The 20438-nt window shown below is 35.0% G+C and overlaps 1 protein-coding gene across 1 annotated transcript in view; it reads right to left on the minus strand.

The window, feature by feature from the left end:
* LOC105549005 (uncharacterized protein C10orf68-like) overlaps nucleotides 1-20438 on the minus strand; it is a 180156-nt gene that overhangs the window by 141181 nt on the left and 18537 nt on the right. The window contains exons 4-6 of the mRNA XM_011993312.1: nucleotides 15074-15228; nucleotides 11840-11905; nucleotides 11378-11503 (exon numbers count right to left, since the gene is read on the minus strand). Coding sequence (XP_011848702.1) covers nucleotides 11378-11503; nucleotides 11840-11905; nucleotides 15074-15228 — 347 coding nt within the window. The remainder of the gene's footprint in view (nucleotides 1-11377; nucleotides 11504-11839; nucleotides 11906-15073; nucleotides 15229-20438) is intronic.

Genomic DNA, 20438 nt, shown 5'->3' on the forward strand with positions numbered 1-20438 from the left:
TGAAATGGCCATACTGCCACAGGTAATTTATAGATTCAATGCCATCCCCATTAAGCTACCAGTGACTTTCTTCACAGAATTGGAAAAAACTACTTTAAAGTTCATATGGAACCAAAAAGAGCCTGCATTGCCAAGACAATCCTAAGCCAAAAGAACAAGCTGGAGGCATCACGCTACCTGACTTCAAACTATATTACAAGGCTACAGTAACCAAAACAGCATGGTGCAGGTACCAAAACAGAGATATAGACCAGTGGAACAGAACGGAGCCCTCAGATTTAATACCACACATCTACAACCATCTGGTCTTTGACAAACCTGATAAAAACAAGAAATGGGGAAATGATTCCCTATTTAATAAATGGTGCTGGGAAAACTGGCTAGCCATATGTAGAAAGCTGAAACTGGATCCCTTCTTATTGCTTATACAAAAATTAATTCAAGATGGATTAGAGACTTAAATGTTATACCTAAAACCATAAAACCTAGGCATAGAAGAAAACCTAGGCAATACCATTCAGGACATAGGCATGGGCAAGGACTTCATGACTAAAAACACCAAAAGCAATGGCAACAAAAGCCAAAATTGACAAATGGGATCTAATTAAACTAAAGAACCTCTGCACAGCAAAAGAAACTACCATCAGAGTGAACAGGCAACCTACAGAACAGGAGAAAATTTTTGCAATCTACTCATCTGACAAAGGGCTAATATCCAGAACCTACAAAGAACTCAAACAAATTTACAAGAAAAAAAACAAAGAACCCCATCAAAAAGTGTGCAAAGGATATGAACAGACACTTTTCAAAAGCAGACATTTATGCAGCCAACAGACACATGAAAAAATGCTCATCATCACTAGCCATCACAGAAATGCAAATCAAAACCACAATGAGATATCATCTCACACCAGTTAGGATGGCGATCATTAAAAAGTCAGGAAACAACAGGTGCTGGAGAGGATGTGGAGAAATAAGAACACTTTTACACTGTTGGTGGGACTGTAAACTAGTTCAAACATTGTGGAAGACAGTGTGGCAATTCCTCAAGGATCTAGAACTAGAAATACCATTTGACCCAGTGATCCCATTACTGGGTAAATACCCAAAGGATTATAAATCATGCTGCTATAAAGACACATGCACATGTATGTTTATAGTAGCACTATTCACAATAGCAAAGACTTGGAACCAACCCAAATGTCCATTAATGACAGACTGGATTAAGAAAATGTGGCACATATACACCATGGAATACTATGCAGCCATAAAAAAAGGGATGAGTTTATGTCCTTTCCAGGGACATGGATGCAGCTGGGAACCATCATTCTCAGCAAACTATCACAAGAACAGAAAACTAAACACCGCATGTTCTCACTCATAGGTGGGAATAGAACAATGAGCACACTTGGACACAGGAAGGGGAACATTACACACTGGGGCCTGTTGTGGGGTGGAGGGAGGAGGAGAGGGATAGCATTAGAAGATATACCTAACGTAAATGACGAGTTAATGGGTGCAGCACACCAACGTGGCACATGTATACATATGTAACAAACCTGCACCTTGTGCACACGTTCCCTAGAACTTAAAGTATAATAAAAAAGAAAAAAAAAACACATAGTCTGGAGAGACAGTGTAAGCATGAGTATCAAACTCAGATATGGCAGAATTTTTCAAATATAACATTGGAAATTTAAAATAATTATGTCTAACATATTAAGACAACTGATAGAAAAAGTGGATAACATGTAATAAGAAATAGATAATGTAAGCAGGAAGCTAGAAAAACTAAGAAAAAAAGGAAACGTTAGAAATAAAAAACATTGTAACAGAAATTAAGAATGCCTTTGATGTTTTTATCAGTATACTGGACACCACCAAAAAAGAATCAGTGAGCTTGAAAACGTGTCATTAGAAACTTCTAAAATTGAAAAGAGAAAAAATAATAAAATAAAAGAAACTGAATACTTGAGATCTTTGGGAAAATTACAAAACTTATAATACATACATAATGAGAGTAACAGAAGGAGAAAAAGCAAAGAAAGAGAAATACTTGAAATAATAATGGCTAAGAATTTTCCAAAATTAATGGTAAACAACAAACCACAGATCCTAGATGCTCAGAGAACATAAAAAGTGGTCAATAGCAAAAATGTCTAGACCTAATAATTTGCTATATTCAAACTACAGGAAATCAAAGACAAAAAGAAAATCTTGAGAGATAAAAGAGGTGGGAAAAACTTAAAATATTTAAAATATTTAAGCATTGAAGAAAAACACAACCAACCTAGAACCTTCAAAACTTAAAGAGAAATAAAAACATTCTCAGAAAAAAAATGAGGTAATTTGTTGCCAGTATCCCTGCATTGGAAGAAAATATTTTTAAACTTTCTTCAGAGAGAAGGAATATAACACATGTCAGAAACACAGCTCTACATAAAGAGAGAAAAAATGTTAGTCAAGGAATAAAAGCAAAAAAACGCCAGGCATGGTGGCTTATGCCTATAATCCCAGCATTTTGGGAGGCTAAAGCAGATGGATTGCTTGAGCCCAGGAGTTCAAGATCAGCCTGGGTAACACGACAAAGGCCTATCTCTACAAAAAATACAAAAATTAGCCAGGCATGGTGGCATGTGTCTGTAGTCCCACCTCACTTCGAGGCTGAGGTGGGAAGATCACTTGAGCCTGGGAGGTTAAGCCTGCAGTGAGCTGTGAGCACACCACAACACTCTAGACTAGGCAATAAAGCAAGGCCCTGTAAAAAAAAAAAAAAAAAAAAAAAGGAAGAAACTATTTTATATTCTTTTCTCTTAACTGATCTAACAGATACAGACTATTCATAATAATAATGGTAACAATGTCCTCCATGATTATAGCTTATAGATAAGTGAAATGACAGGAATCTTACAAGTGACAAAAGGCAGGAAATGGGAATTCTCTGAAATCAGAATATCTGCATTATCCGTGAAGTGATATAGTGATATTTAAAAGTGGACTTGGATATTCTGTAAATGTACATTGCAAATTCTAAGGCAACCACTATACAAAATTTTAGGAAATGTAACTGATACCCTGAGAAAGGAGAAGATATAGGATCATATTAAATATATAATTAAAGCCAGAGAAGGCAGGAAAGGTATGGAAGGTGAAAAAGAAACAAAGAACTAGGACAATAAAGAGAAAATAGCCATAAATATGGTTGATATTAAAGCAAATATATCAATAATCACTTTAAATGTGAATGGTCTAAATACATCAATTCAAAGACAGAGGCTATCAGGGTAGGTGAATAAACAAATCCAACTCTATGGTGTCTACCAGAAATTGGCTTTAAGTATATGAAAACAATAAGATTAAAAGTAAAGGAACAGAGAAAGATATACCATGCTAACTAATCAAAGCAAAGCTAGGGTAGCTATATTAATTTGAGACAATGTGGACTTCAGAGCAAGAAAAATGATTAGAGATATGGAGGGACATTACACAATGATCAAAAGGTCATTATTCAAGAAAACGTAGTAATACTTAATAAGCATGCACCTAACAACATAGCAATAAAATTCATGAGGCAAAAACAGATGGGACTGCAAAGAAAACATACAAATTCATTATATTTGCAGCCTTCAGTACCATCTAACTGTAATTCACAGATCCAACAGGCTGAAAATCACTAAGAATATAGTTGAACTTGGCACATCACCAATCAACTGGATCTAATTGATACTTACAGATTACTCCATTCAACGACAGCAGAATACACATTCTTCTCAAGCTCTATGGAACATTTAATAAGACAGATCTTATTCTGGGCTATAAAACAAACCTTAACAAATTTAAAAGAACAAAAGTACAAAGTACAGTGTCATTCCACAATATATTTAAACTATATTACCCTATTACCAAAAGTAGATAAAGGTACTATAAGAAAAAAAACTACAAACCAACATCTCTCATGAATAAAGATACAAAAATCCTCAATAAATTGTTAGCAAACTGAATTCAACAATGTATAAAAAGAATCATGTGCCATAACTAAGCTGGGTTTATCCCAGGTATGCAACACTCATGCAATATTCAAAAATCAATTAATGTAATCCACCACATCAACAGACTAAAGAAAAAATTATATGATCAATAAGAAATGAAGAAATATCATTTGGCAAAATCCAAAGCCCTTTTATGATTTTTAAAAACTATCAGCAAACTAAGAATAGTAGAAACTTCCTCAATTTCATAAAGAATATCTGCAAAAAACAAATAGCTAACATCTTAATCATGAGAAAACAGATGCTTTTTCTCTATGAAAAGGAATAAATCAAGGACATCATTACTTACCACACCTATTCTACATTGTACTGGAAGTCCTAACTAATGCAGTAAGACAATAAAAGAGGATAAAAGAAATATAAAATGAGTAAAATTATTTTTGTTCAACAACAACAAAAATCTAATAGGCCATTATAGCAAGGTTGCTAGATACAAGGTTAATATACAAAAGTCAACTGCTTTCCTATATACCAGCAAAGAACAAGTGATATTTCAAATTAAACATACAATACCATTTACATTATCATCAAAAAAATGAGATAGTTATAAACCTAACAAAATATGTATAAGATATATGTAAAAAAACCTAAAATACTCTGATTAAGGAAATCAAAGAATAAATAGATCTAAGATCTAAATGGAGCAATAGTCCATATTAAAGAATAGGAAGTCTCAATATTGTTAGTTGTCTGTTCTTTTCAACTCATTTCAGTGCAATCTCAATCAAAATTCCCACAAGCCATTCTGTGGGAATCAAAATGGAATCAACAAACTGATTCTAATTTGAATGGAAAGGCAAAAGACCCAGAAGAGTTAACACAATATTAAAGGAAAACAAAATCAGAGGATTGACACTATCCAACTTTAAAAATTCCTGTAGCCCTACAGAAATCAAGACAGTGTGCTGTTGATGAAACAATAGACAAATAGACCAACTGGAACAGAAGAGAGATAAAAAGAATCACATACATAGAGTCAATAAATTTTTACAAAGAGGCAAAGGAAATTCAATAGAGAAAGGAGTCTTTTCAACAAATAATGTTGGAATAACTAGTCATCCACATGTAAGCAAAAAATGAATCTAATCTAAGACCTTACACCTTACCAAAAATGAACTCAAAGTGGATCATAGATCTAAATATAAAATGCAAAACTATAAAATTCCTAGAAGATAGCAAAGGAAGAAGTGTAGGTGACCTTAAATTTGGTGATGACATTTTAGATACAACAAACACACAATCCATGAATGAAAAATTGATAAGTTATACTTACTAAAATAAAAACATTTTGCTCTGTAAAAGACACTGTGAAAGAAATGGCAAAGAGCTGAAGAGATACCAAAAAAGATATATAGATGGCAAATAAACATATAAAAAGATGTTCAACATATATGTCATTAAGGAATTGTAAATTAAATCAACAATGAGATGCCACTACAAACCTATCAGAATGGTTAAAATCCAAAGCATTAAAAACACAAAAACTAGCAAGGAACATGGGAACTCTCACTCATTGCTGGTAGGAATGCAAAACACTACAGCTACTTTGAAGACAGTTTAACAGTTTCTTACAAAGTTAAATATAGTATTACTATATGATAGAGCAATCATGCTCCTTGGTTTTTACCTGTGTAGAAAATATATGTCCCTACAAAAGTTATGCAGTATCTACCAGGTACTGAGTTGTTTTGCACCTAATTAATAAAGAAATTGTTGGACTTCTTTTGTGGTTCAGGAGTATTGTGAAAAAATTACTGAAACCATATAGGTACCAAGAGCCTCTTTCTAAACTGTTTACAAAAGACTGTGTAAATACTGATCACAAGAAAGCATATGTAGCTGTACAAACATCAGATAAACACTAAAACAAAATGCGTTTTTAAAAATTTATTTAATTTATTTCTTTTTTGGAGACGAAGTCTCACTCTGTCACCCAGGCTGGAGTGCAGTGGCACAATCTCGGCTCACTGCAACTTCCACCTCCCTGGTTCAAGAGATTCTCCTGCCTCACTCTCCCAAGTAGCTAGAATTACAGGCGCGTGCCACCATACCTGGCTAATTTTTTGTATTTTAGTAGAGATGGGGTTTTAGCATGTTGCCCAGGCTGGTCTCAAACTCCTGAGCTCAGGCAATCTGCCCGACTCAGTCTCCCAAAGTGCTAGGATTACAGGTGTGAGCCACTGCGGCCAGCCTATTTATTTTTAACTTTCATTTTAGGTTCAGGGGTACTTGTGAAAGTTTGTTACACAGGTAAACTCATGTCATGGAGGTTTGTTGTACAGATTTTTTCATCACCCAGGTATTAAGACCAATATCCAATAGTTATCGTCTCTGCTCATCTCCCTTCTCTCACCCTCTACCCTCAAGTAGACCCCAGTGTCTTTTGTTCCCTTTGTCTTCATGAGTTCTCATCATTTAGCTCCCACTTATAAGTAAGAACATGCAGTATTTGGTTTTCTGTTCCTGCATTAGTTTGCTAAATATAAGGGCCTCCAGCTACATCCATGTTCCTGCAAAAGACATGATCTTGTCCTGTTTTCTGACTGTATAGTATTCCATGGTGTATATGTACCACATTTTCTTTATCCAGATAATTTGTCATTGATGGGCATTTAGGATGATTCCATATCTATGCTTTTGTGAATAGTGCTGCAGTGAACATTCATGTGCATGTATCTTTATGGTAGAATAATTTATATTCCTCTGGGTATTTACCCAGGAATGGGATTGCTGTGTTGAATGGTAGTTCTGCTTTTAGCTCTCTGAAGAATCACCATACTGTTTTGCACAATGGTTGAACAAATTTACACTCCTACCAACAGTGTATAAGTGTTCCCTTTTCTCCACAACCTCACCAGCATGTGTTGTATTTGACTTTTAAATAATAGCCATTCTGACTAGTATGAGATGGTATCTCACTACGGTTTTGATTTGTATAAAACAAAATGCATTTTCAGAGATTAACAGTCTCCATTTACCAGGTAAAAAGTATAAATTTGTACACAATAAATAAATAAGATATTGTCCAAATATATAAACCAATTTGACAGAACTACCATAAGGCATAGAGAAATCCATAATCACAGTGGGAGAAATTAACATACATCTCTTGGTAATACAGAACAAACAGAAAAACTTCAATGAAAAAAGTAAGGACTGAACAGAACAATAAACATATTTGATCTAATAGATGTATACAAAAGACATACTGACTAAACAGTCACAAAGCTAAGAACAAAATTCTTCAGCTTACTCTAATTTAAAAATAAATCAATGCTATTGAAAATTATCATACTATTTAGTGTTTCCATTTTGATAACTCCAAATATCTTAGCTGGAGATTTCCTTTTTGAAAATGCAACTTTATCCTCAGGTAAAAAATCTTCATCTAATACCTCTTCCATTTTCTGAGTTACAAAAAAGATGCTTTTAATCCATTAAATAGAGAAACGAATTTATCAAAAAAAACCTCTGTGATTCAAAATACATATCAATTATCCCTCAATATTTCCTCTCATGTTTTGAAATAATATAATCAAATACCACGTTGTTGAGACAGTGAGTTATAGGCTGAGTATGTAAAGTGTAAAAATATAGAACTTTTCAAGAAAATGGTTTCATAAGGTATTCATATTTTATAATAAAGAAATTTTTATAACAGATATGGGTAATAAAAATGATAAAAACATATTAAAAATAAACTTTAAAAGGAGATTCAAAAACAGATCAGGTAAGAAATACAGAAAACATAAGTGATAGTATATTAACCCACAAAATATCAGTACTTACATTAAATATGAATGTGTTAAATGTTATATTTTCAATTCAAAGATTACCACATTGGATTTAAAAAATAACTGGAATACATTTAACACATATAATACAGCTAAGCTATAATAATACAAAAAGGTTGAAAGTATAATGATGAAAAACTGTGTTCTGCAAATGCTTATATTAAAAAGATGCTATGTTAATACCTGACAGATCAATGACAAAGAAAGTTACTACAAAATGTCCACCATATCGTGGGTGAGGCTACATGTAGGTGGGGGAAGGTGGTATATGAGAAATCTCTATCTTCCTCTCTACTGTGAACATAAGAATGACCCAAAAATTAAGTCTATTTTTAAAAATGTCCACCATAAAGACAATAGTTTCGGCACTCTTAAGAAAACTTAACAATTTAAAATGTCTATGTATATAATAAGCTTTAGAAACAGAACAAAAACTGGCAGAACTACAAAGAGATAGAGAAATAAGTAATCACAGTAGAATTTAAAATACCTTTCTCATAAATGATAAAATAAACAGAAACTCAATGAAGTTCAGAACACATGAAAAATATAATTAATCAACGACAATGGAGAATATACATATATACACACACGTTTTCTATATATACACATATATGTATACATGACATGTAAAAATCATATTTATGATTGAACATATAAACAAAGGAGAGAATTTTAACTAAAATCATTACACAATATTCTTAATGATTGTATTTACTTTGAAGTCTCACTTTTCTGCCAGTACTAAGTTTTGTAATTTGAGATGGGCTTTTTAAAATTAAAACTTTATCTCAGGTGGAAGATTTTCATCTACTATTTCATCCATCTTCTCAGTTGCATAAAGAAAGGCTTTTAACCCAATAAAAAATGAAAAAGACTTTACTGTAAAGTCTCTGAATTATTAATATATAGAAAGAACCATTCAAAGTTTCCTATCAGTTTTGTTTTGTTCTCTTTTTTTGAGACAGAGTCTCACTGTCGCCCAGGCTGGAGTGCAGGAGTCGATTCAGCTCATTGCAACATCCACTTCACGGGTTCAAGGAATTCTCCTGCCTCAGCCTCCTGAGTTGCCCGGACTACAGGTGCCTGTCACCACGCCCAGCTAATTTTTGTATTTTTAGTAGAGACGAGGTTTCACCGTGTTAGCCAGGATGGTCTCAATCTCCTGACCTCGTGATCCGTCTGCCTCAGCTTCCCAAAGTGCTGGGATTACAGGTGTGAGCCACTGTGCCTGCCCCTATCAGTTTTATAAGACTTTACACTAGTCAATACAATTTAAATAAATGTCACACAATAAAACCTCTGATGCATTTTCAAAATGAATCATGAAGGTAAATGCAAAACCCATCAGAGTACTCTTCCTGAACGTATGTGGAGGCACTCTTGTTACTTCACACATACACTTAGAAAGTTGAAATTAGACTTTATTTTACTAAGTGTACTCACATTTTTAAAAGTTTTTTTATGACATAGGTGACACACTGAATAATTAAACTGATTAAAAGTAATTCCAAAATAAAGAAAGAAAGAAAATAGAAAGTAATCTGAATCAAACAAAAAAAATTGAAAAACACCCCCACCCAATATATTTAAATCCAAATATATCAGTAAGTACAATAATTGTAAATGGATTACATATTTTACATATTCTAAAAACAAAGACACACATTGAACTGATAAACAATTTAACTATAAGTTCTTTATAGAGATATGACTGAAAAAAATGCAAACATTAACCAAAATTACTCTGTAGTAATTATGTCAATGTCAGACAAAATAGACTTTTAGTCAAAAGACCTTACTAGAGACTAAGATGATCCCTTTCATAAAAATAAAAGGTTGAGTTCATAAGGAAAACCTAACTTTTTACTTGTATACATCTAATAATGTAGACAGTATAAGGAAAATGGACAGTACTGTAAGAAGAAATAGGTAAATCCACATAGTGGGATAATTTAATATACATCTCTCAATAATTGATAGAATAATCAAGATCCAAGGAAATCTAGAAATAAATTTAAATAATACAACAAAAAATGAGTTCAATGGATGCCTATAACATTGTAGCAGAATACATATCCATGGACAAAATTCTGCTTAATTAAAATTTCATTAATGTAATTACAAGTAATTTAATAATATTAATTATTTCCATATTTACTATGGAATCTCTTCTTTCTAGCAGCTCCAGTTGCAGGCAAAAGATTTTCATCTGATACCTCATCTTTTTCTGGACTACAAGAAGGAAGGCTTTTAAAAGCACTAGAGAACTGAATCTATGGTGCAACCTCTAGATTCACAATATATATTAATTACTCAATGATATTTTGTCTTTTTTTAATGATATAAGCACATCGGTGTCTAGTTAAAATATAAGCATAAAAATACATTTTTACTTGTGCCAAAAGCTGTTCTGTTAATTTTTATATACATGGGTATTAAATACATTTTATTTGTAAACATTATTTTATTTACTACTATAAACATGATTATAAATACTTGTATATTTAAAATTTTTCCTTTTCTTATTATATTCATACTTTAGGTAAAGCTTAAAATTTTTGGTACCAAATATTGCTAAGGAAAAATGTATAATGATAAAAAATAGAGTAGAAAGAGAGTGAAAGAAACATACCATGTAGGAAAAATAGGAGAAGTCAAGAAAAATGATATAATTGCACCTAAAAAATCAATAATTAGATTATGTATGGTTATAAGAGATAATTAAAAGAAAAAATATCAGACTAAATATGAGCATATACCAAACATCACATATTCTCTCTTGTAAGTTGGAGTTGAACAACGAGACATATGGAAACATCAGGGACAACACACACTGAGGCCTGTCTGGAGTAGGGGGCAGAAGTAGGGGCAGCATTAGGAAGAACAGCTAATAGGTGCTAGGCTTAATACCTGGATGATGGGTTGATCTGTGCAGCAAACCACAATGGCACACATTTACCTATGTAACAAACCTGCACATCCTGGACATGTACCCCAGAACTTAAAATTCAAGCTGATTTTAAAAAGAGTATACACAATTATCTAAGTTTGTTACAATAGACATAGCAAAATCACAAAGAAACAAAGAAGTTAATAGGATGAAAAAATGTATCAAGCAAATACCAACCGGAAGAAAGTTTGTGGAGCCATAATAACAGATAAAGTAGTTATTAAGGAAAACAAACAAAAATTATGAAAATGGTAAAGTGAATCTTTTCATAAGGAAAAAACTGTTCTGTCTTTGAAGAATATAAATTTAAGTCTACTTGCACACACAAAAAAATAGAGCATTATAAGATACAAAGCAAAACCTGATACTAATACAAGAAGAAAGAGAAATCCACAAAGTGGCAGATTTGACACAGGTAACTCAGTAATTGTAAAAGAAACAAGTCATCAATAAAGATCTAGTAATGTGATGGAAATAAGTAGCAAAAGAAGCATATGGTTCAAGGCATATTTATGAACCAAGAACAAATTTCTCCTGAATTTAATAAAAATAATTGATAAGATTTATAAATAATTACTTACTTTTTCTTGAAGTTACTTTAGCTTGAAGTTTCTTGGTTTGAGATTCTCTTCTTGATAATAAAACTTTCTCCTCAGGCAACAGATGCTCAAGTGATATATCCTTTTTTTGGATTTCAAAAGGAAATGCTAAATAGAAAAAAGATAGATGTGCAATAGAACTTCTGGATATGCCAAGTAATAATCAGACTTTCCACCCATGGGAGTCAAATGAGAAAATCATATGAATAGTTTTCATGAGCATGTGAGGAGGCAGTGATAATACTTAGTAATTAATGACCATTCAAATACCAACCAAAAAGTATCATTACTTTTGTTCTCTAGTTATCATAGGGTATTCACACATTAGGTCAAAGTCAAAAGTTGATAAAATATAGTCTGAAGTACACATTGGTGAATCAAAGGAAAAGATTTGATGAGTTCAATATAAAATAATTTAAAGTTATCAATAATTATTATACTTACTTTTGTGCTTTTCCACTCTGGGATTTATTTGTTTCTTTTCTTGCATTTGGAGTTTTGACTTTGAATCTTGATGAACAGAAACCACATTTTCATTTGGTACTACAATATGAGCTATATCAAGAGATGCATTTAGTCCACCAAATGGAAAAATAAATCTATGAATGTATAACATGTACATTTCTCTTATTTTTATAAAGTTATAAGTAAATTACCATAATGCTATATCTGACACAAAAATAGAATAGTTTTAATGGCTGTTATGGAAGCTAACGCATCATTTCATAAATATTCTGAAGCATCAAATAAAGTTTATATTGGTCTCCAGGATTCATAAGTTTACACTTTAATACATAATCAAAATACTTACATAATACATGATGATTTATACTTCAGCTTAATATATAATCATAGGTCAAACAATGAAAATGCACATGCATAAGCTCATTCATTATAGCATTATTTGTAATTGCAAAGTATTCAAAACCATTAAGATTTTCACACATAGGAGATTGGTCAAATGAACAGATATATATACCACAAACAATGGTATAATTACAGTATATAATTATATGGAGATGGGGCTGAGAGTTTCCAGAGAACCTGTGAGCTAATTCGCACCCAAGGACTGCTGTTAGTTCTAAACAGCTACCAGGCAATGATAGACAGCCTATGTCCCAGCAAAGTATTGAGACTCATGGTTAAATTGTAAAGGATTTTTTTTAAAATGTAGAACCTTTTGAGATCACTTTATCTATCTACCAAAGGCACCTTAGAACATTATGTACTCTTCTTAAACTTAATGAGAAAAAGTGGTACCTTGTGGAATGAGTCACTACAGATCCCCTCCTTCAGAGTATCAGGACAGAGAAGCTTCACTCAAGGAGGAGAAAGAAAGGGGGTATATGAGATGCCAACTTCAAGACCCTCTCATTCCTCAGCTTAGTAATTGCTTGGGCTCTTTTCACTTGGGCATACCCATGATGAACCTACCACTAAAATCATGTTTGGCCCACCCTTGCAGAGGCTAGAGCAGCCCTGTGAATCACAACGCTGGTAGTCCTTTGGTTCTACAATCAAGAGTAAGAACAATAGAGGAGGTGGTTGACCAGACTCAGATTTCTAGGTTCTTTCATGCCACTCTTGCTGAGATTCCAATTCAATGAAACTCCCGCATAAGGTCAGGTCATATGTTCTGTGACAAAATCCAGAACTTAACTGAAAAATTTTCAGGCATGGGAAAAGCAGCAGTTCCTGGGGTAGAAAAGACTGACCAGCAGGAAAGTGATGTATTAGGTTGGTGCAAAAGTAATTCAATGGCAAAAACCGCAATTGCTTTTGCACCAACCTAATAAAATGGCAATCAAGCGCCCTCTCCTGAATGATGCATGTAGAGACAATCTCTAGATCGGGCTACTAAACAATGAAGTTGATGGGCCCTACTAGGGTCAGCACATTGAGGACTCTATGATTAATAAAATATTACTCCCTCTACCCTTCCCTGTGAATTTGGAGATGAATTGATGAGCCCCTCTAATTTTTACTGAGAACTCTCATCTTCCAACAATGAACAAGACCAGGAGTTAGGCTAAGTCCCAAATCCCCAGTGGGGACCCGGTTCAGAGTTAAATGGGAAGGTGTGGATAATTATATTTCTTGGGCCTTTGGATACTGGTATATAAGTGACTATGAATATATACTCCAGCATCAGAATGAAGGGGAAACTGATAATTCTCTCTAGTTTGAAGTCTGAGGTCACCACCAATGGGGACTTTATCTAGACCCAACTTTGGATGGGTCTCTTTGGCCAATTACAAATTCTACTGTTATAGTGCACACTACACAATATATTTTGTTATAAATATATCACTAAGTGAACACCTGCTCACCTTTGCCCACAAGCACTGAAGAAATTGCTCAGTTAGGGTCATTTTAGTGGGGCATGTGAAAGGCCATGAACCTACCCGACTACCTTGTGCTGTTGTTTCTCAAAAACAATACTGATTGCTTGGGGTAAAAAAGGAAATAAATGCCTTCACTGCTGTACTTAAGGATGACAAAGTTTTCTGTGAGACTAATCCTCCATAAACAGTTCCATCTGACCTGTGCACATGACCTCAGATGCACACAGCCTCAATGCATTACTGGCTGCTCAATGCCACAGTGCAGCCTTGGGTACTGGCAGTACCTGACTTTGTGACTGTCATAGATGCTACTGCCTGAGAGAAAAGAACTTAGTATACAACAACTGATATACAAAATTTCTTTTTCAGCATCCCTGTCCACACCAATGATAAGGGTCAGTGTATTCTTATGTGGAGTAGATTGCAATATATCACTAATGTCCTTCGACAAGACTACCCAAAATCCCCAACTATCTATCATCCATGGATAGGGCGTAACCTGGAAAAATTTCTGCTCTTGGAGGGTACACTAGCTTTCTACTATATTGAAAGCATTTTTCTGGTGGGTCCAGACACAGGCACCAACTAATAAAGACTGGCTGGGCCATTAATACATACAAAAACTTAGCACTAAAGTGAAATCCTTGTGTTGTAATCTGGGAAGGAGCACATCGCATTCCAGAGGAGATGACTGCCTATCTTTTGGTCCTCTCAATCCCCTAAAATGAAAAGGAAGCTCAATCATCGTTGGTCATGGACACTTTAACACTCCCCACCACACAAGAAACTTGGGATGGCCACCCATCTATGAGAGTACCAAGAAGACCTTACCTTTGTGTGGCGCTCAACCAACAAAATGCCCTAGGGCTAACCAACAAGCCTTCAGGACTATCCTTCTCCTTGGCTCCTGTAATTCCCACTTGCTGTTTGAGTTACAGATCTCAACAACCTCTCAGTTTGTTGACTGAAGGCTAGAGAAGAACATCACTACACGTGATAAGTGATCATTGGGTATAATCTCCAGGAAACTGTAATCTCCCAGAGTCAGCTGAAAGGTACACTCTTTGAGATACTGTAGGCCAATTATTGGGCCTTGATAGATATTGAGTGCTTGTCCAATGGCTGTGAAATAATCTTATGACCAGAAATTCCAACATGAAGTTAACATTTTCATTTTTGCTCTCTACTTACCTTAAGGTGTTCATACTTCAGGCAAAGTCTACAATTTCCTTAAAATATATGCTGAAATACATATTCAGGAATCAAAGAAAAAGATCTTCTGATAAGTTCAATTTTAAAATAATTTAAAGTTATCTATAATTACTACACTTACTATTACGCCTTTCCCTTCCAGGAGTTATTTTTTTCTTTTCTTGCATTTGGAGTTTTGACACTGAATCTTGATGAACAAACATAGAATTTTTATCTGGTACTACAAAATGAGCCACATAAAGAGATGTATTTAGTCCACAAAATGAAAAAACAAATCTATTGTGAAATCTCTATATTTGAAGTTTATAACAAGTATACAGCAATATTTTTTCTCATTTTTATAAAATTATAAGTAAATCACCATAATTGAAATCTGACATTAAAATGATGAAAATAGTTTTAATGGGTGTTACAAAAGCTGTCTCATTATATCATTAAGGCATCAAGTATATTTTCTATTGGTCTTCAGAATTCATGGGTTATTTACACTGTAGGTTAATAATAATAATAGAACAAACAATAAAAATTTGTATGCACATTATTCATTACCATATTATTTGTAATTGCAAAATATTCAACACACCTAAATATTCAAGTATAATATATTGACTCAATAAACAAAGATATATACTGTAAATTATAATATACTATAAATACTCTACATATCACTATACACAATACTATACATATTATGTAAAAATAATAAAGGTTTCTATAAACTAACATGGAGGGATTTCTAGAAGATAATGTTAAGTGAAAAATAATCTTAAAAACAGGATATCTGGGATGGTAACATTTGGGTCAGAAATAACCAATCAGAAAAAAATAGAAATAGAGAAATATTAACCTTTTCAAAATGAGACACAGGTAAAATAAGGAAGCAAACACTGTAGTTGGTTATCTACAAGACAACAGGGTAGGAAAAAGGAAGGGAATACAAAGAGAAGGACCGTGGCAGAAATTATATTCTTCTAAGAATATCTTCTGTATAATATTTACTTTTGGAGATAGGATAATGTTCTACATATTTGATATGGTTTGGACGTGTGTCCCCTCCAAATCTCATGTTGAAATGTGATTTCTAAGGTTGGAGGTATTGCGTGGTGGGAGGTGTTTGGGTCATGGGGGCAGATCCTGCACAAATGGCTTGGTGCCCTCTCTATGGTAAGGAGTTCACATAAGATCTGGTTGTTGATGAAGATTTTGGGATGTCCCCCATCTCTCTCTTGCTTCTCTTGCCATGTGACATGCCCTTCCCTTCCACCATGGCTAAAATCTTCCTGAAGCCTCATCAGATGTTGAACAGATGTTGGTACCATGCTTGTACAGCCTGCATAACCATAAGCCAAATAAGCCTCTTTTCTTTATAAATTACCTAGCCTCAGGTATTCCTTTACAGCAATGCAAAATGCATGAACGCAATATTCTAAAAATAAAATTAATTCAATAAGGATAAGAAGCAGGAACTAAAACTGAAAGGAAACTTAATAAAATGAACCTACTACACGGAACAAAAAACAAGTACTAATTCATGTAACTAATAAATACAGTATTCGAAACATACCCTCAGTCTTGGGCAAGAGTGTTGGGGGCAGACTGCAAACAAATCATGAAATTCTTTTAGTATGTTTGTTTTTGTAATAGTATATGCTAAGCAATTCTGTAAGTTTCAAAGTATTACAGGATAGAGCAAATGCATAAATCGGTTGGTGCTTTGAGAGTCAGGATTCAAAATACAAAAGAAAGGACACACACATACAAAATGAAGGAAGTCAAGAATAAGCCCTGAGACACTAAAATTAAAGGTGTCCAAGAGATCTCATGATTTCTAAAATATGTGTATTCATGTACACACGCATGCATATGTGCCCGTGCATGTTTATGTATAAATATATACACGTAAACATGTGTATGTACATGTAAGTAGATATATACACATAAATATATATGTGTATTCTAAGGAATATGGGTTCAAGTTAAAATCTTGTGTGTGATATTTCAGGCACACCCATAGACAAGTACAAAGGTATTATCTGGCAGTTATCCTGGAAGACAGCTTTCCACCCCACACTGGATGTAACATAGAGCCAGTGCACTGTGGTCTCTGTACGGATGTGCAGGTATGGGTTCAGATCTCTCCAGACCAACCATGCTCTTACTCATCTCTGCACACCTAGCTCAGGAACCCTCCATTTGGAGTCCTTCTTGTGAGGGAGTAGAGAGTTCAACTAAGGCACTGTATTATTCAGGGGACTCTGCTTAGATGACCTTACTGGGGAGCCTTGAAGACAACTTTCTTCTGACAGTGTTCAGTACTTTTCCACGCCTGGTCTTCTCCACATGCCACATCTATATAATGGCAAGAGCTTTTTATTTGGGGTTCCCGTGGCAATGAAATGATCTCCCCATTTTTAAATGAAACATCTGCCACTCACCTGGTTCCTTTAATGGGGAAAAGTGGAATTTTGCTAAAGCTGGGCCCTTTCCTGAGTAGACTCTTGCTTATATTATCACAGTATCTGAAAAAAGGCTTAATTATTCCTTTCAGTTTGACTTGTTATATTAATTGACTAACTCAATAACTGGCAGCTCTCTCACTGACAAAGTGGTGCAGTGAGCAGAGTTGACCAGTAAATATGTTGCCTTTCTAGAAAGGAAAAGAACCCTGAGGATCCCATGGAGATTTTTTGGGAGATGTTAGAGAAATGCATGGGACACTCATGGATGATGGTAATGAATCCTTTGCAAGAGTCTGGGAGTCCCATTAGAGCACTTCGCCAGCCATGACAATGTGTCTCAGGAAGTATTTTGTGGGCCCTGGGGTTGCTTTGGGGGAATGCTAGTGATTGTTTATGAGATTTTCAGGTCTCAGGGAGAACTAATGATCCTTCCCTTTAGCTTCCAATTCCCTGGCTGAGCTTGCTTGGTGGGTTAAATTATAAATCCCAAAGAGGAACTCTAGGAAAGCTGGGGAAGCAATCCCTACCTAGTAATACAATCTGAGAGGCAATGGCAATAAAAGTCATCAGAGACCCTGAGTTGCTGAGCTGCACCCAGTTACCAGTGCTAGCTCTAAGCATGTCTCTGACACTGAAAGACAGCCTGTGATGCAGCAAATTATTGAGACTCATGCCTAAAATGCAAAAGAATGTAGAACCCTTTGGAGTTACTTCACCCATCTATCTGAAGTGATCTTAGAGACTTGGGTTTTTCACCTCCATGATGTAGAAGGAAAACTTAGTGAGAGTGTCATCTTGTGGGGTGTATCATTATAGATCCCCACTTTCAGAGTATACTATTAGCAGCCACTTTGCCTAAAGAGGAGGAGGAAGAGAGGACTGGGATGAAAGCCTGCAAGCATCCAAAACCATCTACATTCTCAGCTGGATATTACTTGAGCTTAGAAAGATTTGGTCCAACACAATAAGTTCCTTGACTTTAAAAAACATAGTTGGACTATTCTTCCAAAGTATACAGCTTCCCTGTGAGCCACCCTGGTGGTAGATGAGACTGTTAACGAGACTCAGTTTTTTAGGTTCATTCGTTTTACTCCTACTGGTTATTGAACTCAATTAAACCTCCTCATAAGGCCATGCTGATCAGTCTGTGACACAATCCAGATATTCACTGATGACAAATCATCAGAATTGAAAAAGGAGCTGCTGCACAGATAGCAACAACTGGCTGGCAGAAAGAGTGATGTAAAACTAGTAATCACACGCTCTCTCCAGGACCATCTGGGCAAGCACTTTCACAACAAGATCGCTGGTTCTGGTTACTTATGTGTGGGTTCTCAAAGAGGAAATTGATGGGCTCTCCCATCAAGGAACTCATGGCAAGGTAGTGAGCCATGGTGCCCTAGAGGGTGGTCTGCTAGGGTCTACAAAGTAATGGATCCTGATTAATAAAGCGCTATTCCTTCTGCTCCTCTCAGTGAAGCTGGAGGAGAACTGGAGACTCTCATTCAACTCTTAACTGATGTCTCCGCTTTCAAAACTAAACAAGACTAAGGATTAGGCCAAGGTCCCTATGTCCCTATGAAGAACGGTGGTTGTTCTTTTCTTTTACGTTGTTATATAAAGTAAAAGTTCAATAGGGATATAGAGGAGCACTGCATTTCTTGGGCCTTTTGGATTTGGTGCACAACTAACTGTGATCTCCGTAATCCCTAACACTATGATGGGAGGGTTATGGGTTGAATTGTGCCCCTCTGAAACAGATAAGTTGAAATCCTAACCCTCAGTATCACAGAATGTGATCTTATTTGGAAATAGGAACTTTACAGAGATAAATGAAAATGCGGTCATTAGAGTGGGCCTTAATTCAATATAAATGTTGTCCTTATAAAAACAGAAAATTGGAGCACCCACACACACTGGGAAAATGACATGCGAAATTGAAGGCAGAGATTGGGGTGATGCATATAGAAGCCAAGGAATGTCAAAAATAGCAACCCACAAGGAGCTCGGGCAGAGGCATGGAATTGATTTTCCCTCTAGTTCTCAGAAGGAACCAACCTTGTCAACACCTTGGTCCCAGACTTCTAGCCCACTGAGTATAATTTTTTGTTGTCGAAGCCACCCAATTTGTGGGTAGTTTGTAATGGTAGCCCTACCACTGGGAAGTGGATCACTGCTGTAACAAATATTTTAAAATGTGTAAATGACTTTGGAATTGGGTAATGGGTAGAGGATGCAAGAGTTTTGAGGTGTATGATAGAAAAAACTTAGATTACCTTGAAGAGATTGTTGGTAGAAATATGCATATTAAAGGTGATTCTGGTGAAGGCTCAGAAAGAAAAGGGAAGAACTACAGAGAAAGCTTCTCTCATCTTAGATATACACATATATTGTCATGAACAGAATGTCAACAGAAATATGAATGTTAAAGGTGCTTCTAGTGAGGTCTCAGATGGAAATGAAGAACATATTGGAAACTGGAGGAAAGGTGATCTTTGTTATAAAATTGCAAAGAGCTTGTCTGAATTCTGTCTGTTGGGTGGAAAGTAAAATTTGTAAGCAATGAACTTGGATATTTATCTGAGAAGATTCTAGGTAAAGTGTTTAAGGCACATCTTGGTTTCTCTTTTCTGTTATAGTAAGATGCAAGAGGGAAATGGATAAATCAAATAAGGAATTGTTAAGCAAAATGAAAACAGATCATAAAATTCAGAAAATCTTCAGCCTATCAGTATTGAAAAAAAATAAGAGAGCACATTGTGGAAAGAACACCAAGGATATGACTGCACAACTATTTGCTAAATAGATGAGATACGTGAATTGTGGATCTAATCAACCATCTCAGCAGAAATCCTGACAACTTGAACTGAAGGAGATAGAGAAAGGATGAAATAGAAGTTGACTTTCAGATTGCTAAGATTCTATAGACAGGGAACAGGTCAATAAACTATTCTGCTGCAATTGTGTTATCCTTCAAGAGAAAGGAACAATGACCCTAAGGATGGTGCCAATAGCAGTGGGGCTTCT

The sequence above is a fragment of the Mandrillus leucophaeus genome, unplaced genomic scaffold (assembly GCF_000951045.1).
Source record: "Mandrillus leucophaeus isolate KB7577 unplaced genomic scaffold, Mleu.le_1.0 Scaffold429, whole genome shotgun sequence".
Lineage (NCBI taxonomy): Eukaryota > Metazoa > Chordata > Mammalia > Primates > Cercopithecidae > Mandrillus > Mandrillus leucophaeus.